Source organism: Cricetulus griseus, chromosome 6, assembly GCF_003668045.3.
Source record: "Cricetulus griseus strain 17A/GY chromosome 6, alternate assembly CriGri-PICRH-1.0, whole genome shotgun sequence".
Lineage (NCBI taxonomy): Eukaryota > Metazoa > Chordata > Mammalia > Rodentia > Cricetidae > Cricetulus > Cricetulus griseus.
Genome location: NC_048599.1, coordinates 148,617,012 through 148,640,609, shown reverse-complemented (window position 1 = coordinate 148,640,609; position 23,598 = coordinate 148,617,012). Strand labels below are relative to the sequence as shown.

Below are 23,598 nucleotides of genomic sequence, written 5' to 3'. Positions count from 1 at the left end.
GTGTGCTATAATTTATTCCTCTAGATCTTTAGTTTACTCCCCACTACACCCCTTATTTAGGTTAATAATTTCTCCTTTTGTTTCTCTGTTCTCCTAAAGTGGATTATTGAAGAATAGCGACTTTTATGTTATATCCACACCCCACTCATTATTAAATGCTTAAGATTGTATTGATTGGGGATGGAGTGATGAATGGCTCAATGATAGGAATACTTGCTGCTTTTGATGAAGACCTGGGTTTAGTTCTCAGCATCCACATGGTGGCTCCAGGGAATCTTGACACCCTTTTCTTGTCCATGGGCGCAAAGCATACCTGTGATGTACATATATATATGCAGGTGAATACTCAGTATACATAAAAGAGTATATTAACATTTTGAGTGTCTCAAACTCTTTAACTATTTTTAGATTCCCAAAGAGTATATGGGCTATTAATTCTGAGATGATGTCTGATTTCCTTGTATTCATGTGTTGGAGGACATATTGCTACTGTCCAATGTACCAGCAGAAATAAAAATAGTTACTAAAGCAGGGCATGGGGTCCACGCCTGTTATCCTAGCATTTGGGAGGTTTGAGCAGGGGATTTCTGCAATTTTGAGGATAGGTTAGGCTGCAGAGTCAGACTCTCAATACGTTCAACCATTGAGGTAATCTGGAGCTTGTTTTTTTCTCACCAGTGAGGAAAACAAAGTTGTGTTTGTTTGTGACAGGGTCTTATATAGTGCAAGTGAAACTTGTGCTCATGATTCTTCTGTTTGAGCTTTTTGACTGCTGGTATTTATCATGCTTAGCAGATAAAGTTTTGAGTTTTGAATAGATCAAATGGTTTGTTCAATGTGAGTCTTAGAATTTGGTGTGGTTTTGTGTGCTTTGAATCTTAAATCCCAAAGCCTGTACAGAGAGATGGATAGAAGGTGAAAGGAGATTTTCCCAGAAGCTTGTGGCCTACAGAGACAAAATGGAAGATAAGACTCACTCCTAAGGTTGTCCTCTGACCTGTACACACACACACACACACACACACACACACACACACACACACACACACACACACACACACACACAGATTTTATGAGAATTCAAAAACAAAAACAAGCATTTACTCTACACAGCACTATTCCAGGTACAATGACGACAGTCTAACGTTAGAAACAGGATTCTAGTTTCTGAAACTGCAGTATCTCATTTCTCAAAGAACCACAGTAAGTAATGTTTCTACTAATTTATCCCAACTCTCTTAGGAAGATGCAATGCACTCAGCTCTCCTGCCCCTCAAATAAGAAAGCAGGACTCATTCTCACTAAAACAGCAAACAACCACTTTCTAAGCAAGGAAAATGATGTTCTTTTAAAGATATGTATCTGATCATAGCACTTATGTAAAAATTTTCAGTGACTTTTCATTCCCCTTAGTATTTAATACCTAATTTACCATCATATTTAAGGCCATCTGTGGGTCTTCTCTGACCCGTATAATAATTTTTAACTCATTGTTAGCATCTCATTGATGTTTCCATTTTACCTTTTTCTTTTTTAGAATTTGATCTTTCCCCTTTTCCTAAAGAAATCTTATTTTTCATGATGTAGATCACATAGTCTTCAGCCACAAGAAAACCTTTTCTGAACAGTTTCCTTCACTTTAGTCATCATATTTAATTGCCTTTTGTTCATGTTGCCATGGAGCCTATAACAGTACCATTACTACACATTTCTTTTTCTTTTTCTTTTTCTTTTTTTTGGTTTTTCGAGACAGGGTTTCTCTGCGGCTTTGGAGGCTGTCCTGATTCTAGCTCTTGTAGACCAGGCTGGTCTCGAACTCACAGAGATCTGCCTGCCTCTGCCTCCCGAGTGCTGGGGTTAAAGGCGTGTGCCACCACCGTCCAGCTTCTTTTTCTAAGTCTTCCCTGCCAAATGCTGATGAACTTATTGAAGACAAGGAATGAATACATAGTTACATGATTTCTGTTTTGTTCTGAAAAAGATTTGTGTTGACATTTTCAACTTTGTGTGGTGTCTGGTTTATATTCCCTTTTATCTCAACCCTGACACCTAATGTAAATGAATTGGGTAAGGGGAAAGAGAAGGCTAATTCTAATGAGTTTGATTTTTTTGTTTTTCATTTCTAGGTTACTAAAAGAGATGAAGACTCTTCCCTGATGCAGTTAAAGGAGGAATTTCGGAGTTATGAAGCACTGCGCAGAGAACATGATGCCCAAATTGTTCATATTGCCATGGAAGCAGGACTCCGTATTTCACCTGAGCAGTGGTCCTCACTGCTATATGGGGACTTGGCTCATAAATCACACATGCAGTCTATCATTGATAAGGTTTGTGGAATTAGAAGTACTTTCTGTTTCAGAGTAATGTGGTATACACACTCCTCAGTTTATAACCTAATGTACCCATCTGACCCAGATATTGATTTCACATGTCTAACCTAGTGAGCACGATAACTTAGCAGCATTGGACACTTGGGGATTTGTGGAGTATTATTGGCTGTTACCTCATGCTTATGTGGTTTACTGAGAGCTATAGCTCAGTGCCATTGTACCCCCATGTGAATACTGTACTTCATGTCACTCACCTGAGAAAAATTAAATGTAAAATGTGAACACTTTCTACTGAATGTGCTTTGCTTTTGTAGCATTGTAAGGTTGAAAACTTTTATCTACTCTCTGGCCCCAGAGAGCTAGTGTAGCCGATAAATATGTTTTCTAAGTGTCTAGTGATGAGTTTCATAGGGCAGATTCTGAGGTGAAATTCAGTTCATCATTGATCGTCCTATTATGAAATCTGAAGACACTTGAAAACCTATTAAAGAGGGTGAGCTATTGGAAAGCTTTTGAATATAGTTGTGTTCTAAAATCCAGAGTAAAAATTATTCTCTCTTCTGTTGTTAGCTACAGTCTCCAGAATCATTTGCAAAGAGTGTCCAAGAATTGACAATTGTTTTGCAACGAACAGGTGACCCAGCTAATTTAAATAGACTGAGGCCTCATTTAGAACTTCTTGCAAATATAGATCCTAATCCAGGTATGTGGGAAAATGCACTAGTACCTATACTTCATGAATTCTGAGGTAAATAGCACAAGGGAATGACCATTGATACGTTGTCTCCTCCAACCCCCACCCCATCCCTTTGGCTCTTAATTTAGATGCTGTTTCACCAACTTGGGAACAGCTAGAAAATGCAATGGTAGCTGTTAAAACAGTGGTTCATGGTCTTGTGGACTTCATACAAAATTACAGTAGAAAAGGCCATGAGACACCCCAGGTAAGTTGATTTAATACATTTTTTGACTACTGCTGTGTCTAACACAGTTTCTTCCTGACCATATATATTAACAATTTGATTAGCTAATATACCCCTTATGTAACCCTTTCTTCTTAGAAGCTGTATGTGTAGGAGGGGGTTGTGCATGAGTGTCTACGTGTTGTAGCTGCACAGGCACTGAGCCCAGGGTTTTATGCCTGGCAGGCTAGGCTACAATTCTGACATTGAGTGACATATCTAGCCTTCTTGAAAATTTTTATTCTGTACTTTTGTGAAAAACTCATTTGTTACTGTATTTGGTTAGCTTTTCAGTGTATAGTGAGTTTAGAGAGTATTTGGACATGAATTACCTGAATTACAATTGTTTTTGGCCAAATATGGCTCAGTGTTTCCTTCCGAATATTTTGCCCAGTTCTTTTTTCAGCAGAAAGTTTTTTTCTCCTTTACTATCTTGCAACTGAATTTCTGTTTTGTAATATATATGGAATTTGAAATTCCCCAATTTTTTTGGGGGGGGGTGTTGAGACAGGGTTTCTCTGTGTAGCTTTGGGGCCTGTCCTCGACTTGCTCTTATAGACCAGGCTGTCCTCCAACTCATAGAGACCCGCCTGCCTCTGCCTCCCGAGTGCTGGATTAAAAATGTGTGCCACCACCGCCTGGCAGAAATTCCCCAATATTTTTATTGTACTTTACAATGGGAAGTTATATTATATTATAATCTCTTATCCAAATGACTCATTTGTTGAATTGTTTTGGGCCACTTCCTACATATTTTATTTCTAATCCTAGCAACTAACTGGAGGATAATTGCTGTTGCGAAGCTGAAATTTAAAGGGTTTAGATATCATATTGAAGGTTATGCTATCAGTATCTGACAGGGTCAAAAGTACTCCACAATCTGATATCTATCCATATTTTATTTAGAAGATATTATAATATTGTGTCAACTGAATGGTGAATGCTTTATCTTTTTAAGGAGGCCACAGAAGAGCAAATTCTTAGATTTTGATACACATTATAGCAGTTAAGATTCATTTTCTTGTCTTCCATCATTGTTTATGAGTAGAGTTGTGCATGCAAGTCAACTAATGAAGAGATAATTTTCACTTCAGCTTTTTCTGGGAGGGTTTTCAATGGGAAAAGATCCTTGTCTACCATTTCTTTTAAATTGTTTCATTTTGTTATCACAATTTGAAAATAGTTATAAATTGAGAAATATTTTTCATGAAAATTGCATTGCCTAAGTAAATATAAATTTCAGTCAATTTCAGCTAACCTTTGGAAAGAAGACCTGATGGCTCCCTAAGGGGTAACCACTCTCCCAGTAGGAAATGATGGGGTAGAACTTGTTTCATCATGCAAATTCCTTCTCGAATGTGATAGAGACTTAAGGATGGTATAATCATTAAGTTCTGAAGTTCAAAGAGTGAATAATAACTGATATCTTCTCTTTTCCATTTGCTAAATGCTTGTTGCTATAGCCTCAGCCAAACAGCAAGTATAAAACTAGCATGTGCCGAGACTTACGACAACAGGGGGGTTGTCCACGAGGAACAAATTGTACATTTGCCCATTCTCAGGAAGAGCTTGAAAAGTAAGTCTGGAGAAATGTCTTTCATATAGGGTCATTCATTGAGGAAGTGCTATATACAGTATTATCTTTTGTGATATTTCAAAGATACAGATAATGTGAATTGCAAAGTAGCCATTTTTTTTAACCCATGAGATGATTAAACAAAGAATAAGGTTAGCATTTAAAGGTTATATTTGAAGAAATGGGTTCTATTTAGAAACTTTTAATAACTGGAATGTATCTTTTACCTGTGTAGAATGAAAGTACTACTTATCTATTTTTGAGCGGGGGGGTTCAAGACAGGGTTTCTCTATGTGATAGCTCTGGCTGTGCTGGAACTCAATTTATAGACTAGGCTGGCCTTGATCTCACAGAGATCATTTGCCTCTGTCTTCTGAGTGCTGGGATTAAAGGTACATGTCACCACTGCTTGGCAGAAAGTACTACTTTTTGCCTGTCTTATTTTCTTAGGTTCAGTTGAACAGATCAGCAAAATACCAGGCAAAATGTAGACACTTTTTCTGGCTTTTGCTCTTTTAACATTTTTCTATAAGTTACTGAGTGAAAAAAAGAAATACAAAAGATATAAAAGGAGGAAATGACAGAAATATAAGCGATATTAAAGAGCCGGGCGTTGGTGGTGCACACCTTTAATCCCAGCGTTTGGGAGGCAGAGGTAGGCGGAGCTCTGTGAGTGCGAGGCTAGCCTGGTCTCCAGAGCAAGTGCCAGGATAGGCTCCAAAGCTACACAGAGAAACCCTGTCTCGAAAAAACAAAACAAAACAAAAAAACCCCCCAAAAAAAAAATTGAGAGAGAGATAAAAGGAGGACATGACTGCTCCTAGGTATGGTGGAGAAGATTTATTGTTGATGAAAAGGAGAGCATAGCCAGAGGCAGAGACATCTGGGAGAGCCCAGAGTGAACAAGACCCAGAGCTGTGCCATATGAGCAGAGTGTGGTTGAGGGGTCGGGTACCAAAAGGCCAGGAGGGTAAAGGGTAGAGTGGGTATCAAAAATGGCTGGATTATATAGCGAAGGGTATGCCAGCCATACCTTGTAAAGGGTAGAGACTGAGACTGGGGGCTGCTGGTAGACCTGGCAGTTAGGTCTGCTTTGGTGTGTTACATAGGCATCTCAATTAGCTTTTTGTCCTGGGTTTGAGACCTAACAGTTACTACTACTTTGTCTATTTTCTTTGGTCATAAAAGTAAATATGAACCGAGTGGTGGTGGCAGCGGTGCATGCCTTTAATCTCAGCACCTGGTGGGGGGTGTGGGGGATTGGACCGCAGGCAGAGAGGCAAGAGATCTGTGAGTTTGAAGCCAGCCTGGTCTACAAGGCAAGTTCCAGGACAGTCAGGACTGTTTGACAGAGAAACATTGTCTCAAAAAACAAACAAAAAGTAAGAGTTTTCATCAAGACTCACCAAAAATTTGGTCCTAGGCTTTCTGTTAAGTAACTGGCATTTTACCATCTCTTAGTGTACATCTATTTTTTTTTTTATTTGTAGACATTTATCACTCAGGGAGCTAACTGTCTCCTTATGTCACCTTGTTTTTGTTCTGTTGATTTCAGCCTGATAAACTTGTGATGCAGGGCATGGTGTGGGTATCTCCTTTGCCACCAGTCTCTCTACAGCTTATTGCTGTATAACCATTCACTAAGTTCTGCCATTCCAGATTCCTGGGTCTTAAGCTTTCGTCATAAGTTTTTGATCTCTCTTATTTGTCTTGTTTTTAGGTTTTGTTTTTTGTTTGTTTGGTTGGTTGGTTTATTTATTTATTTATTTATTTATTTATTTATTGGAGACAGGATTTCTCTGTGTAGCCTTGGCTGTCTTGGAACTTACTTTGTAGACCAAGCTGGCCTTGAACTCAGATCTGCCTGCCTTTGACTGTCTGAGTGCTGACATTAAAGGCAAGGGCCACCACTGCCCAGCCAGCCCCTCCTAACTTCTTTAGCCTACTGTTGCTCACCTCTTCTCCTCTTATTTCCACAAAACAGAAATTTTTCAGAAGCAAATTTCTTCACGTAGCTTTCCTATTTTTCTCTCTCTGTTAGTTCTTGTTGCCTTCTGGTTGTTACAGATACAAAGTGCACCAGATCATGACCAGTAAATTCCCTGCATTTTCTAATATTTGCCATTTTTTTCAGATGTCATCTCATAACTTTTTTTGAGACAGTGTTTCTTTGTGTAACAGCTCTGGCTGTCCTGGAACTCACTGTAATCCAGGCTGACCTCAAACTCACAGAGATCCATCTGCCTCTGCCACCGAAGCACTGGGATCAAAGGTGTGTACCACTACCGATAATGTCCTATTGGTTTCTGGAGTGTACTGTGTGCCTTTAACCCTCACATCATATCCATGTGCTGTTCTAGCCTTGCCTTTGGAGCTTTTCTTGCACTTTTACTTAATCATGTTTTTCAGCAGGATCCCTTTACTGCTTCATGTGAGCCAGAATCTTTAGAAGTTAACTTTTTTCTGTGAAGTCCACATAGAAACTCAGCTAAACAGTTTCTTTTATAACCACCATAGACAATGTGTAAAGTGGACATAGCTATGAACTTTACTTAGAAAGATAAGTAGGTTTGGCTCATGTGCTGTGGTTACCAGTTCCTAATATTTATTGTCTGTAAGTGTAGCCTTTATATATTTATATGTCTCTATACATTTTTATGCTATATATACCTTATACTATGAATATCTTTATTATACATACATGTGTATGTTTATAATTTATTGTTGTCTCCTTTCCTCTGTGGTCAGCATGTTATGATCTCTAGCTGTGGCTGCACCATGATAAGAAAAGGTGTGTGTTCATAGAGAAAAAACTAGGAATATGCTTCTCTTTTCTGACTCCTCCCCTCCTTTAAAGCACCTAGAAAAGCTGCAAGTGTCATAAGGAAAATACTAATATGTTCATAGGCTTAACTCTAGGCATAGAAATTATATTAATAAAATTTTAAAACTGATGCTTATATATGTGTATGTATGCCCAAGGAAGCCAGAAGAGGGCACAGTTCCCTTGGAGCTTGAGTTGTGGGTATGGGTGCTCAAATCCAAACTTGGAGACTTTGGAAGAGCAGTAAACTATCTTTACAACTGAGCCATTTTTTAGGCTCTAGGACCTGATGCTGTAACCCTTTAATACATTTCCTCATGTTGTTCTGACTGCTAACCATAAAATTACTCTTGTTGCTATTTCGTAACTGAATTTTGTTACTGTTAAGAATTTTATTGTAAATACTTGCGTTTTTTCCCATGGGTTGAGAACCAGTGCTCTAGGAAATATATTCAGTGTATCCACACATGAAGTAGAATTTTTTTAGCTAAAAAACAGCTTTAAACTGTTGTAGTGTATTGGCATGTGGCATGTGTGAGTGTGCATGCACAGGCTGTGACTTTTCTTATGTGGAGGTTAGAGGACAGCTTTGTGAGTCAGTTTTCTCCTTCGGTTTTTCTCAGTTTTTCTGAGTAGTCTGGGCGAGCTGGGCCTCTTAAGCTGCAGGCCAATTCTCCTGTTTCTGCTTCTCCTCTTGGCTATAGAATGCCAGAATTCAAAGATATTTGCCACCACATTCTGCTTTTTGCATGGAGTTTGGGCTTCAGAGTCATGTTGTTAGGTGTGTGGCAAGCACTTTTACCCAGAGTCATGTTGTTAGCCTTAACATACAGCCTTTGAAAGGACTTTCGTTGGGAGTTGTTAAAATAAAACAAGCCAGAGAGGCAACTGTCATTTCAGTGCTATTCCAGTCTCGACTAGATCCCATATATAAAAATATACATATAAATCAGTCATATCTGTCTTTTCTTTGCACCTATTTGTCCTCTCCAATATCTTCTCTGATCCTATGATAGTAGTAATAAAGAATAATTATAATAACCAATTAAATGGTTATATTTTTGTGCCAATTACCATTTTTACTTTTTTTTGTTTTTTTTTTTGTTTGTTTGTTGTTGTTTTTTCGAGACAGGGTTTCTCTGTGTAGTTTTGGAGCCTATCCTGGCACTCGCTCTGGAGACCAGGCTGGCCTCGAACTCACAGAGATCCGCTTGCCTCTGCCTCCCCAGTGCTGGGATTAAAGGTGTGAGCCACCAACGCCTGGCCCATTTTTACTTTTAAATTAACACATTAACTCGGTTCATCCATTTTACTACTTCATTGTCTATGCTTTAATTGAGCTTTCCCGTATCTACTAAAATTGCCTACTAAGAATACCTGTCTAATCATTTCTGTCTTATGTTTTAAATTGTTGATTGATGCCTCAGTCTATTACAGGATTTAGTTCCAACCTTCCTTTCAGATATGATTCATCCTTTAGATAATGTACCAATAAAGCACTATTACTTGTCTTTAATCACTTTTCTTGTTGATGTAACACATACCTGACAAACGCAGCTGAAGGTTGGAAGGCTTACAATGCAGAGAGAGGTACAGTTCACCGTCATGGGGAAGTAAGGGGGGAACGCAGTTGGTCTCATTGCATCCACTGTCAGGAAACAGAGAGCCTTGAATACTGGTAGTCAGCTTTCATTTCCTTTATTCAGTCTTTGATTCCACCTCTCATTATGGTGCCACCTGCTGTTAGGGTGGGTCTTCCCACCCAATTAGTCAAATCAACAAAATCCCTTAGACATTCTGAAATGATTTTAGATTCTGTCAAGCTTACAATCTATATTAACCATCAGGAGTCTACCCTTATCAGTCTACCCTTATCATATGCTGAAATACCATTTTTAAGCCTAAACTTACCCTTTGTTTTTAGAGGCTCATGGCTGTCTCATAATAACAAAATGCATTTAGCCCAACTTCAAAAGACAACAATAGTCTTTAACAGCTGCAACAACTGTTCAAATTTTCATTTGGCAATTAAATTTTCTTTAATTTATTTACTTTTTGTATATGAATGTTTTATTTGCATGTATGTATATGCAGCACATATGTGCAGTGTCTGTGAAGGAATTGGATTCCCAGAAACTGGAGTTACAGGTACTTGTTAGCCACCATGTGGGTTCTGGGAACTGAACGCAGGTCCTCTGCAAGATCTAGTGCTTTTTGCTGCAGAGTCACCTTTTTAGCTCCTCAGGCAATCTCTTAACTGAGAGCCCTATACCGGTGGTTCTTAACCTTTCTAATGCTGTGACCCTTTAATATAGTTCTTCATGTTGTGGTGACCCCTCCCCAACCATAAAATTCATATTGCTATTTCATAACTGTAATTCTGTTGCTATTATGAATTGCAAATATCTGATGTGCTAGATTATCTGATTGTAACCCCTGTGAAAGGGTCGGCCAACCTCCAAAGGGGTCTTAACTCACAGGTTGAGAACCTTTTCCCTATACAATTTTAAAAAGGAAAACAGCTGGGGGGGGGGGTGGCAGCAGCAGCACCTGCCTTTAATCCCAGGACTTGGGAGGCAGAGGCAGGTGGATCTCTGTGACTTCAAGGCCAGCCTGGTCTACAGAGCAAGTGCCAGGATAGGCTCCAAAGCTACACAGAGAAACCCTTTCTTGAAAAATGAAAAAAGAAAAGTGTGTTTCTAATTTCAATTGAAAATGACACAGAGTAAACATTCCTACTCCAAAAAAGAACTAGGACACTGCAAGGAAAAGTAAAACAAAAGCAAGACTGAAAACCAGCAGGGCAAACTTCAGATCCTGTATTTATATAGTATTTATGGGGCCCGTTATATGAATGCCCTGGATTCCAAGGATTTGGGTAATTCTGTCTAACTCCAACACATAGTCTCTCTCTTGGCCCAGCTCCACACTGTCTGTAACTATCAATTTGGCTAAATCAAACAAATTTAGACACCTGACAGTGGATACCCCATGGTCCTGGCAACTCCCAAATCCTGGAGTCTCCATCTTAACTTTGATTACACATTCACAGTTAACTGTAATGGCCCTGCTGGATCCCTCTGCAGGAAATTCTTCCCTGCCACACATTGTCTGGCCTTAGTGGCTCTGAACTCTGTGACACTGGTCAGGTGCAACCGTACCCCTTTGGACCATGGTAGCAGTGGTTTCTGCATGTAGTCCCGGCGGTTTGTACTTTCAGAAGGTGAAGACTTCAGTAGGTAGAGACTTATTTTCAGGAATCCTTTTCTCTTGCTTCTTTACAAAGCACCAGGTTTCTCTGACCATGTTTCTGCTTTGTCTGTAAGGTTAAATTCATCTTTTTCTCAGCAAATTGCAGTTTTTGTATCATTCAGTTGCCATGTTTTGCTTTCTTATACTGTCTTCCACCTTAAGAAATAGCCATGCTGCAGTCTGGATACTTACACTGTTTTAAAATTTCCTCTGCCAAATAAATTAATCCATTACTTTGAATTTGCCTAACTGTGTTTTGTAACACATGGGCAGCATACAGCTAGATTCTTTGCCAGAATATCATATACTGGCCTCTAGCTTAGTTATCAGTAGAGTCGTTATTTCCCTCCAAAACCTCATAAGCTGAGCCTTCACGTCCTATGACCTGGAAGTTAAAGGTACTTAAAGGAAGGTATTAGTGGACAGTATTGGGGTGTAAAACGAGAGAGGCAGTACTTGAAGGTGCTCATGGGTGATTTAAAAAGAATTGGCTGCTTCAAAATTGAGGTTTAGAGTATAAGTTCATGATTTTAGTGACCAGGGGACCAGTACAAACACCTTCTCTTCACTGATTTGGCACATATTGTTATAGTTTTACTTCTCCCTCTTTTTAGAGTCTCACAAACAAAATTTTGCTTATTGCTTGTTTGAACAACCTTAAGAATATGGACTTGTATAAGAACTGGAAAGATGAATTATTGGCTAAAAGCACTTGTTCCACAATCATGAGGACCAATATTTGGATCTCAGCTCCAGTATAACAAGCTAGGTATCCCTACAGCTCCCTGTGCCCCAGGAGTCGTAAGTGATTGGAGTATGGCTCAGGCTTGCTGACAAACATCATAGCTGAAAGATGAACACAGGCACACTCACACATACTTGAGCATATACTCAGACATAAATTGTAAAGGGAGGATATGTACTTGACTTTTGAAGTTGGAAAGCAACTGGCCATTTTTCTTTAATGAAGACATTTCAGAGAGATTTTTGAAGAAAACGGGAATTCCTTACCCCTCGGGGTAACAACCTGCTTTCTGAAGTATAAAACTGCTCATGCTCTTCCTCCTTCTTCAAGAAATAATCATTGAGCCCCAACCCCTGTGCCTATATGGTGCATGATATAGTCACTAAAAAGGTTGTTGATTTTATGCTTTTTGCTTTTGCTGTTTTATTCTATTCCTCCATTATCCAATCTTTAGGCACTTGTCTTTTGTTGAATTTTATCTTCTAATGGTCTGTATGATCAGGACTATGACTACGTAATAGTGAGAATTTTTAAATAATTTTGGACTTCTAAGTGTTTGCTGTGTATTACATGCATGCAGTGCCTGCAAGGTCCAGAAAAGGACCTGGCGTTATAGTTGTGAGCTGCCATATGGGTCCTGGGAACTGAACCTAGGTCCTTTGAAAAAGCAGCCAGTGATCTTAACCCTTCAGTCATCTTTCCAGTCCCTGAATGAAGTTTTTCATATACAAATAGAAATATTTTTAGGGCTGGAGAAATGGCTCAGAGGTTAAGAGCACAGGCTGTTCTTCCAGAGGTCCAGAGTTCAAATCCCAGCAACCATCTGGTAACTCACAACCATCTATAATCAGATCTGGTGCCCTCTTCTGGTATGCAGGCAGAATACATGCATAATAAATGAATCTAAAAAAATACTTTTATATGAAATCAAAGATCAAATTACTTTGTGTATTACAATATTATATCCTGTCTATATAAATAAATTAATATCAGAAAAAATCTGTGATCTAAATACTCTTTATCTTTAGACATAAACTCATTTAGGGATAACATAAAATTTCTATAGTTTGGTTTAAAATTTAAAAATGAGGTTGAGTTTTTATTATTGCTTTAAAATTATGCTCTGCTTGTATAATTTAATAACAATAGAAAATACATTCAACTATTGAATCCTTTCCTGTTTGTTCTGTTACTTTCAGAATTTGGTGCTTTTTTTGGTACCACATAAAAATAGATTTTTCAAACTTCAAGTCATGTGTTCTTTGCTTCTATATTAATTATGTGCTTATATGTGCATATATGTAACATACATATGTGACATGTAGAGTATTTGTTATTTAGCTGAAGAAACTTTTCAAAGCTGTTTCCTTTATAAAAATTGTTTCTATATTTTCAGATTAAAACTGGGAACAGTATTACAAATATGTTGGTTATTTTTAAACAGGTACCGATTAAGGAACAAAAAGATGAGTGCAACTGTAAGAACGTTCCCTCTTCTGAATAAAGTTGGTGTAAACAGCACTGTTACATCCACAGCTGGAAATGGCATTCCTGTCATAGGAAGTACTGAAACATCTGGGAAAATTGTTCCAAGTACAAATGGAATTTCAAATGCAGAAAACAGTGTTTCCCAGCTAATTCCACGAAGCACTGACAGTGCATTAAGGACTCTGGAGACTGTGAAGAAAGTCGGGAAAGTTGGCACTAATGGCCAAAGTACTGCTGGGCCCTCTGCAGAGTCTGTATCTGAAAAGTACGTATTGGATGAAAATGATGGGGTTCTTTATCGCTTTTAGAAATGACCTCATTTTTTCATTCTGAGGTATAATAATTATTTGGAATTTTTATGCACAGTTATTCATGTAATAGGAGAAAAAAAACCACTAAATACAAAGAAAATTGACGGTTCTTTTCTTCCCCCTGTAGTTGTTTTTTTTTTTTCTTTTTTTTTTTTAAAAGACAGGGTTTCTCTTTGAAGCCCTTGTTGTCCTGGAACTCTGTAGGCCAGGCTGGCCTCAAACTCAGAGCAATCCAACTGCCTCTGCCTCCCAAGAGCTAGGATTAAAGGGTGTACCACCACTCAGCAGAAATTTGAGTTCTAATCCTCACTAGGCAACTAAGTAGCTTTGCAAACTTGAAAAGCCACTTCAACTCTTTTTCGAGACAGGGTTTCCTTTGGAGCCTATCCTGGCACTCGCTCTGGAGACCAGGCTGGCCTCAAACTCATAGAGATCCGCCTGCCTCTGCCTCCCGAGGGCTGGGATTAAAGGCGTGCGCCACCAATGCCTGGTGCCACTTTAACTCTTGAGTTTTGTTTTCTTCGGCTGTATCGGTGAGGTTGGACTAGAATTAGGGTTTCCATGCCTTTTATTTTATTGAGTTCCACTACTAATTTCATAGTGATGCTAAGTAGAAACCTAAACCGGTGAGAAGGTTGAATGTCTAGCTCCACTGTGTTTCATTCAGCTCCCACTGTGTCCCAAGGGCAGACTCTTGGGAGCCAAACTCTTTGGGCTCAAATTATGGCTTACTTTTTCCTCCTATTGGATGTTAAGGCAATTGTTTATCAGTCTACCTCATATGGGCTAGACATGCAACTCAGTGGTCAAGTACTTACATAGATTGATTGTGAAGTTTAAGTGTGTTGAACAGTACTTACCCTTTAATAGCCACTCAGTGGATATCGGCTTCATTTTCACTCCCATTATTGTTGTTGGCTCTCAATGAAAGATTTCATCTAACAAAAGGATTTTTTTTTTTAAACCTTGTGAAAAGTGTTGAAATAATTGGGAGTTACTTCCAGTTTTGGAATCTCATATTTTGACGTTTAAAATTTGAAATTAAAGCATTTTCAAATTTCATTGCCCTGGAATAAGTTTGTCAGTACTAGTATATACTTACTGTGGAAAAAAGAATCATGCTTGGCACTGAACTTACTGATTTCATGTCATAGAGACTATGTAAGTTAAAAATAGGATTTTTTTTTTTTTTTTTTTTTTTTTTTTTTTTTTTTTTTTTTTTTTTTTGGTTTTTTGAGACAGGGTTTCTCTGTGGCTTTGCAGGCTGTCTTGGAACTAGCTCTTGTAGTCCAGGCTGCTCTTGAACTCACAGAGATCCGCCTGCTTCTGCCCCCCAAGTGCTGGGATTAAAGGCGTGTACCACCACTGCCTGGCTATAATTTTAAACTTGTATGGTTCAGTATATAATGGGAGAAATTCTTTATTAAAAGGATGATCTTCTCTGTATTTGAGAAAAGACACATCAAATATTGACTACTTCATTCCAAGCTTTGTCACTGGTACTGTTAGAAATACCTGAAAAATAGACTTCTCTGGTTTTAAAGGACTCATAGTGCTATAGATGTGGATGCAGCATTTATACAAATGAAGCATTACTTAAAATACAGGCATATTCCATGTTCCTAATGTTGTGTAAAAGTTTTGAGTGAGCGAAAAAGAGTATGGTGTAAGTTGTAAGAATGTGAAGTATTAAGGCTAGCCTTAGAGGACTGAATGTTTATGCTGGAGATACAGCTCAAGGGTAGAGTGCTTGCTTATAGCATGCACAGTGCCCTGGGTTTGGTTCCTAGCACCAGACACTCATTTATGCATCTCAAGGTTTGTATCACTGACTGATACATAAAATAAGGTTACATAAGTTTATTGTTATGAGGCTATAAATACCTTATACATATTTAGAAAATAGAATCCTGAAGATTTTGACAAGGTAACATTACAAAACTAGTTTATTCATACAATGGGTTCTGTTATTTAGCCCTGAAAAATCAGTAAGGTACTATATTATGTTTCACATGTTGATCAGCCTTGGAAATATGCTACATACCAGGCCTGGTGGTGCAGGTCTGCAGTCTTGGGCGCTTGGTAGGTTGAGTTATTAGGATCTCAAAATCAAGGCTAGCCTAAGATGCAGAAGAAATTGAAGGCCAGCTTGGATGAATTAGTAAGACCTTATCAACACTCCCTACCCGCCACTCGGTATATAAGTTAGTGGTGGCATGCTTCCCAACATGCGCAAGGCTCCACTTTGAATATCCACATCCAAGAGAGAAAGAAAAAAAAAAAGTTACTCTGACTGAAAGAAACCATTCACAATTCAGTTTAATCAAGTGTCCAAAATAGGCAAATCTGTAGAGAAAGACATGTAGTCTTCACTGCTTTGGTTAAGGATGGACTTACTGAGAGAATGCTAGGGGTGCAGGCTTCTGTTTAGATAGTTGGAAATCTTACATCAAAAGCCAATGATAGATATGTCAAAAACATGAATTATAGTTGGAGGGTTTAACTTTCTTTTTTTCCTTTGGTCTGGGAATCAAGCCATGGTCCTTCTATATTTTAGGCAACTGCCATACCACTTAAGAAATAGACAAGGACAGCCAGGCAGTGGGGGCACACGCCTTTAATCCCAGCACTTTGGAGGCAGAGGCAAGTAGATCTCAGTTTGAGGCCAGTCTGTCTATAAAGTGAGTTCCAGGACAGCCATGGCTACCTAGGGCAACCCTGTCTCAAAAACTAAAATAAAAGGAAAAAAGAAAAGAAACAGAAAGAAAGAAAAGAAATGGACAGAGCTAGTAAAATGATTCAGTGTGTTGATGAAGGTTCTTGCTGCCTAGCCTGATGACCTAAGTTCAGTCTCTTCAAACCATATGGTGGAAGGAGAGAAGGGACTTCCAAAAGTTACCCTCCTGTTCTTCATATGTACAGTTTGGCAAGTGCATGCCGGTGAATACACACAAGCACACAAAATAAGTGATTAGGTATAAAATAGTATTTGTAAGGGCTATCAAGATGGATTGTAAGAGAAACGCACCGGCTGCCAAGCCTGACAACTGGTGTTCAATCCCCAGGAACTACAGTGTTGTAAGGCAAGAATGTACTATAGGCTGTTCTGCCTTCTCTGTGTTTGTACACATGCATTCGTGCACACATGAGTGAATTAGATGTAATAAAAATTTTAAGATATAAGAAAAGTACTTATTCATTTAAATTTGTGGATTACATGCCAAACATGAAACCAACTGTTGTTCTTTTTTTCATCATTTTTTTTTTGTATTATTTCTATATAGAGAAAAACACTTTCATTTCACAGCTCTAATGGCTGCCTTTTCCCTGTGAAAGCCCTGGAAAGAAGATACTATTGAATTTTTCTTGTGCCTTTAGAAAGAGTAATCAGTTTGCATTTATGATCTGAGCCATCTTTTCTACTAACATCTCTTCAGTTACTTTGACACAAAGACTTTTTTTTTAATAAATATTCTTTTTTTTTTAAATTTTATTTATTTATTATGTATACAACATTCTGCTTCCATGGATATCTGCACACCAGAAGAGGGCACCAGATCTCATAACGGATGGTTGTGAGCCACCATGTGGTTGCTGGGAATTGAACTCAGGATCTCTGGAAGAGCAGTCGGTGCTCTGAACCTCTGAGTCATCTCTCCAGCCCCAAAGACTGTTTTTTATAAAGATAAAAGTTATATTAAAAACGAGTCTGCAGAAGGCAGACTTGAAAATTCCTTTCTTGAACTGCAACTATGTGTTTTTTTTTTTTTTTGAATGAAATGGTTTATAATACTAGACATTATTTTGGATGGACTGTAGAGTGGAAAGTATCAAGTACTGGGGGGGTGGAGGTGAGCTGAATCAGTTCTGAAAAGGCCAGTCATTTGAGGAGGAGGTCATGGAATATCTGATCTCACTTAACCATAGCTACTTCCTTTAAGGCTCTTACTGCCTAATACAGTCATTTTTTTTTTTAATGAACATTTTTTTACTATTTTTTTAAATTAGTAACAAGTTTGTTTCACATGTAAATCCCAGCTCCCTCTCTTTCCTCTCCTCCCCTGCCCTCCCCCAATAACCTCCCAAGCCCCTACCGCCTCCCCCATCTGCTCCTCAGGTAGGGTGAGGCCCTCCACGAAGGATCTCCAAAGTCTGCCATACCATCCCAGGCAGGGCCTAGGCCTTCCCTTCTGTGTCCAGACTGAGAGAGAACATCCCTCCATGTGGAATGGGCTCCTAAAGTTCATTTGTGTGCCAGGTATAAATACTGGTTTACCACCTGAGGCCTCCTCACTGACACCCACACTCAGGGGGTCTGGATCAGTCCCATGCTGGCCTCTCAGCCATCAGTCTGGGGTCCCTGACTGTTCAGGGCAGCTGTTTCTGTGGGTTTTACCAGCCAGGTCTTGACCCCATTGCTTATCACTCCTCCTTCTCTGCAACTGGGTTCCAGGAGTTCAGTTCAGTGTTTAGCTGTGGGTGTCTGCTTCTACTTCCATCAGGTACTGGATGAAGGCTCTAGGATGGCATATAAGGTAGTCATTAATCTCATTATCGAGGAAGGTATTTAAGGTAGCCTCTCCACTATTGCTTAGATTGCCAGTTGGTGTCATCCTTGTAGATCTCTGGAAATCTCCCTAGTGACAGATTTCTCTTTAAACCTACAGTGATATGATACAAGTTATGATGTCTCTTAACTTGCTCTCCACTATTCTTCCCCTGACTCAACCTTCCTGCTCCTCCATGTCCTTCTCTCACCCCTTCTCCCCTCCCCCCATGCTCCCAGTTTACTCAGGAAATCCTATAACATTCCTCTTTTCCGGGCTACCATTCATGTCTCTCTTAAGGTCCACCCTGTTTCCTAGACTCTCTGGCAGTGGGATTGTAGGCTGGCAATCCTCTACTCTATGTCTAAAATCCATGTGTGAGTGAGTATATACCATGTTTGTCTTTTTGTGACTGGGTTACCTCACTCAGGATGGTAGTGCCATCCATTTAACTGTTGTTCTTAATGAAAATGAGCCAGATACAATTCCTCCCTCAAAGATTCTTCTAGTGCAGTTTGGGTGTTAGATATGTAAATAGATAGATTCTATATGATACACTTTGAGAGGTTTTGTATTATCAGAACACAGGAATATGTGTGCTCAATTCTTTGTAAGAGGCTTCTTGAGTGCTGCAATTAAAGGCATGTGCCATCACTCCCTAGCTGGAAAAAACTATTTGAATTCCTACATAATTAACCAGATTATCTTGGAGCAAAACATATTTGAAGCTTTTTGTTGTTGTTGTTTTGTTTTTGTTTTTCAAGACAGGGAAAATGTAGCTTTGGAGCCTATCTTGGCACTCGCTTTGTAAACCAGGCTGGCCTCGAACTCTCATAGATCAGCCTGCCTCTGCCTCCTGAGCTGGGATTAAAGGCATGCACCACCAACGCTAGACCTTGAAGCTTTTCTTTTTTTTCTTTTTTTTTTGTTTTTCTTTTTTTCTTTTTGAGGTAGGGTTTCTCTGTGTAGCCTTGGCTGTCCTGGAACTCAAACTATAGACCAAGCTTCCACCTGCCTCTGTCTCCCGAGTGCTAGGATTCAAGTAGTGTGCCACCATTTCCTGCAGAGTTTTTAAAGGTTTTGAAAGGGAGCAAGAATGCCATGATAATATTCTCTAGAGCTGAGTACTTGCTTATTCAACTAGGAAAATCCTTTTGTATTAAAACAAAAAATTAATTGGCATCACATCTACCCAACAAATATTAAGTACTCAACTTTGTGCCAGGATATAATTTATTTGTCCAGCAAATGTTGACTGAGTGCCTTCTCCAAGCTAGGAACTGTTTTCTAGATGCCATACTTAGAGTTAACAAAATAGACAAAAATGGGCTTTTCTTAGATTACATTTTAGATAATCAAAATTTTTTTAGCTATTTCTTTTTTGTGCCAAAGACTTCTCCTGATGAAGAATGTATTGTTTATTTTTTAAACTTATTGAGCAGGATTGGGGGGGGTGGTTTTTTCCAACAAGAAAAAAATCTTTTAAAGAGTGAGTCAAAGTCAGCTGAAAAGTTACTTTAGTGCTTGGAGTTTGTTTTTTATATCCTGTTAGCTTCATTAGAACATGAGAACTGTTACTATATGGGCTTGTAAAGTGTGAGGAAGCAGTGATATTTCTTGATAAATATCTTTGCCCCTGTCAGAATACCTGACATGTTTTTCTGTTGATAATTTTGCCTTATAATTTTATGAGAAATTTCTCTTCTCTTTGTTTAATTTCCTCTTCAGTAAAATTAGTTCTCCACCCAAGACTCCTGTAAGTAATGCAGCAGCTACCTCCGCTGGGCCCTCTAATTTTGGAACAGAGCTGAGCTCCGTGCCTCCCAAATCCAGCCCATTTCTAACTAGAGTTCCAGTATATCCTCAGCATTCTGAAAGCATTCAGTATTTTCAAGATCCAAGGACTCAGATACCCTTTGAAGTCCCACAATACCCACAAGCAGGTAAGTAATTTTTATCAGTTGTAAGAACAAAGAAGCAAATATATATATGTATTTATTACCCAAAAATAAGTGAGTGTCTAGGCTATCTGTATTAACAGATTAATATCACTCTGTGAGCCATAAGTTTTCTTCCTGCCCTAAGAAATCTTTGCTTCTTGTTTTTAATTCTGTCACTTGGTAGACAGTAACAGGGAGAATTAAGAAGTCAGAGCCAGCCTTAGCTACATAGTGAGTTCCAGTCCAGCTTGTACTACATGAAACCCTGTCTCAAAACAGACAAATGAACAAACAAAGGCTATTTTATTATTTATTTTCATTTGTATTAACATTTACCCCACTCATATACCTAGGTGCGTATGTTTTCTATATTGCCACCAGTAATATACAGGGATTTGTATTGCTATACATCCTTGTTGATACTTGGTATCTTTGGTCTTTTGGGGGGGTATAACAAAGGGGAGCATGCATGCTGTGGTGCACATGGTAGTCAGAGGTAAATTTGTCAGTCAGTTCACTGTGGGTTTGGGGAGTGAACTCATGTTGAACTTCGCATGATAGGTACTCTTAACATCTGAGCCATATTACTGTCCTGACTTCTTTTATAATAGCCATTCATACTGGAGTGAGGTGATATTTCATTTTGGTTTTTATTTGTATATTCCAAAATAATACTAATATTAAATATTTTTATTATACTAATTGGCCATTTAGATATCTTCTTTTGACAAATGTTTATTTAGATATACTGCTTATATTTATCAACTTGCTTTGTTTTTTATTGTCATATATGTAGCTTGCAAATATTTTCTCCCATTCTGTAGGCTGCCTCTACACTCTAATTTTTTTCCTGTGAGAAGTTTTTTTGATACAGTTCCAGTCATATGTCTTTGTTTTTGTATTTTTGGGGTCTTTTCTAAAAAATTCTTGCTTGTTCTAGTACCGTGAAACATTTCTCATGATTTCTTTTAGTAGGGTTACAGTTCCATGCGATACATAGAAAGCTTAAATCTATAACTGGTTAGAAATAAGAGTTTATTTCATTCTTCCACCCAGATACTAATAGTTGTCTTTTGTAAGAATCAAATACTGAATCCATGAATGACCTCAGTGAAATGGTATATAAAGTAAAATGTTTTTGTGCTTCATTAAAAGATTTATTTTTGCTCTTTTGTATATCAACAATTGCCTGCATGTATGTATACCACATGCATGCAGTGCTTTTGAAGTTAGGGTTACCAATGGTTGTGAGCTTCTCATTGGGTGCTGGAAACTGAACCCAGGTCCTCTGCTGGAACAGCAAGTACTCTTAACTTCTGAGCCATCTATAAAACCCTGCTTTTTGTTTTTATTTATTTTTGAGGGAGGGTCTCACTATATGTAGCTCTGGCTTGTCTAAAACTCTTGGACCAGGCTGGCCTCAAATTCAGACATCCACCTGTTTCTGCCTCAGGAATGCTGGGATTCAAGGAGACTGCCACCACATCTGTTTTGTGTACAATTTGAAAAGAAAATGAATAAATTCTGAGATCTTTAACATCTGTGCCCAATGATATAACTAATTACTTATGTAGAAATCTCATGCAAAAGATTCATTTAATGGGCTGGGCAGTTGTGGCACAAGTCTTTAATCCCAGCACTTGGGAGACACAGATAAGGCAAAGGAAGCCCTGTGAGTTTGAGGCCAGCCTAGTCTAAAAAGCGAGTTCCAGGACAGCCAGGGAACAGAGAAATCCTGTCTCAAAAGACCTTGGGGGTGGGGGGGGGGGATTCTTTAAATGGGAAAATCAGTATTCCATCTGCCAACAACTCTGTTTCTTGATTTTAAGGAATAGTTTTAACAATGTTGAATGTTAATACTAGTTTAATGGTAACTTGACAATAATGCAGTTTCTATAGTAAGGTGAAGGTCAACACTGATTATATTTTCCCACAATCAGGCCTCTTTAGACTTGAACCATTATAAAATGCCGGTTTTTACTAAGATGTTACATTGAATATTCCTCTTTTAATTTTCAAGGGTACTACCCACCACCTCCAACGGTACCAACTGGTGTGACTCCTTGTGTTCCTCGATTTGTGAGGTCCAATAATGTTCCAGAGTCCTCCCTTCCACCTGCTTCCATGCCATATGCTGATCATTACAGTACATTTTCCCCTCGAGACAGAATGAATTCTTCTCCTTACCAGCCTCCTCCGCAGCAGTATGGACCAGTACCTTCTGGAATGTATGCTCCTGTGTATGACAGCAGGCGCATCTGGCGCCCAGCTATGTACCAACGAGATGACATTATTAGAAGCAATTCTTTACCTCCAATGGATGTGATGCACTCATCTGTCTATCAGACATCTTTACGGGAAAGATACAACTCATTAGATGGATATTACTCAGTGGCTTGTCAGCCACCAAATGAGCCAAGGACGACTGTGCCTTTACCAAGGGTAAATAATGTTGAACATAGAAATGTTACTGATATGTGTTAGTTGAGATCCGGTGTCTTGAGTCAAATCAGACAGACTCTCACTGTGATTTTTCCCCTTTTTTGTTTTGTTTTGTTTTTCATCTGCTTGATGCAAATAAGAATAGTGCCTATTTAAGGCTGTTGTGAGAATTAAAACAATCAAAGCTTTTAGAACTAGACTTGATACATACCAATGTTCAAAAGTAATGTTATGTTCAGTTAGGAACTGATGTAGGAAAAAAAAAATCCTGATGATAGAAGAACAAGGCTTCTTCAGTAGCTTCGTATATATACAAATGACTCTAAAGTAGAAAAGTGCGTGCTCACATTTTACTTAACATCAGCTGAACATATGTTAACCTTTTTGTTTTAATATATGGAGAGAACACTAGGGTGGTAAGGCAGTTTCTCTGATCTTTGTGTATATGTGTGCATCCCAACAATATGAATTTTTTTACCTTATTCTCACAGAACTTAGTTAAGTTTATTTAACACTCTACAGGTGACCAAGATTTTTTCTTCTACTTTTCCTTAGGAGCCTTGTGGTCATTTGAAGACTGGTTGTGAGGAACAGATAAGAAGAAAGCCAGATCAGTGGGCACAGTACCATACCCAGAAAGCACCTGTCTCTTCAACTCTGCCTGTGGCTACACAATCACCAACACCACCTTCTCCTCTATTCAGTGTAGACTTCCGAACAGATGTAAGAAAGGTTTGAAGCACTTAGTAATCACTAATGGCCAAACAGCTGACTTTAAAATAGGGTTAACTATTTTGGAATGATTTTATATGGGGTCAGATTTAGCTCAGTAAACATTGTGGAAACTATGGCTAGGTGAGGAGATTGAGTCCTTTACCAGGATTTCAGAAGCTTTACAGCAGTAGACTTAATACTTTATATTTTTATTGTTACGTTTTTTGGCTGTTTAGTTTTGGTCTACGTCCAGACCCAGAGCCTTGCATATCCTCTACCATTGAGCTTCCTTCACCCTAACTCCCAGTTGGTGTGTGCTTCAGAATAAGATCTATACCTATCATTTACCTACTAACTACTTAAAAAATTCAATCTTAATTCTCACAAAAACTTTTAAGAGGGCAGGTATTATCCCCATTTTGTAGGCCATAACCCAGGGAAGTTAAATAATTTGTTCAAGATCTTTC

The 23,598-nt window shown here is 38.6% G+C and overlaps 2 protein-coding genes and 1 non-coding gene across 11 annotated transcripts in view; all 3 read left to right on the top strand.

Annotated features, from left to right (window-relative positions):
• Window positions 1-23,598, top strand: part of Dennd1a (DENN domain containing 1A) — a 1,920,886-nt gene that overhangs the window by 908,898 nt on the left and 988,390 nt on the right.
• The window catches only part of Rc3h2 (ring finger and CCCH-type domains 2), a 60,349-nt gene that overhangs the window by 22,280 nt on the left and 14,471 nt on the right, over window positions 1-23,598 (top strand). For 6 of the 9 annotated variants that reach the window (XM_035446998.1, XM_027423534.2, XM_027423531.2 and 3 more), the window contains 8 exons: window positions 2,127-2,327; window positions 2,901-3,033; window positions 3,156-3,274; window positions 4,756-4,868; window positions 13,134-13,442; window positions 19,764-19,978; window positions 21,996-22,417; window positions 22,973-23,149. In XM_035446998.1, coding sequence (XP_035302889.1) covers window positions 2,127-2,327; window positions 2,901-3,033; window positions 3,156-3,274; window positions 4,756-4,868; window positions 13,134-13,442; window positions 19,764-19,978; window positions 21,996-22,417; window positions 22,973-23,149 — 1,689 coding nt within the window. The remainder of the gene's footprint in view (window positions 1-2,126; window positions 2,328-2,900; window positions 3,034-3,155; window positions 3,275-4,755; window positions 4,869-13,133; window positions 13,443-19,763; window positions 19,979-21,995; window positions 22,418-22,972; window positions 23,150-23,598) is intronic. The other 3 variants (XM_035446999.1, XM_027423535.2, XM_027423537.2) reach the window with 1 other exon arrangement.
• On the top strand, window positions 2,704-2,813 carry LOC113836533. The gene has a single exon (XR_003486863.1). It is a non-coding gene; the product is annotated as a small nucleolar RNA SNORD90 (small nucleolar RNA).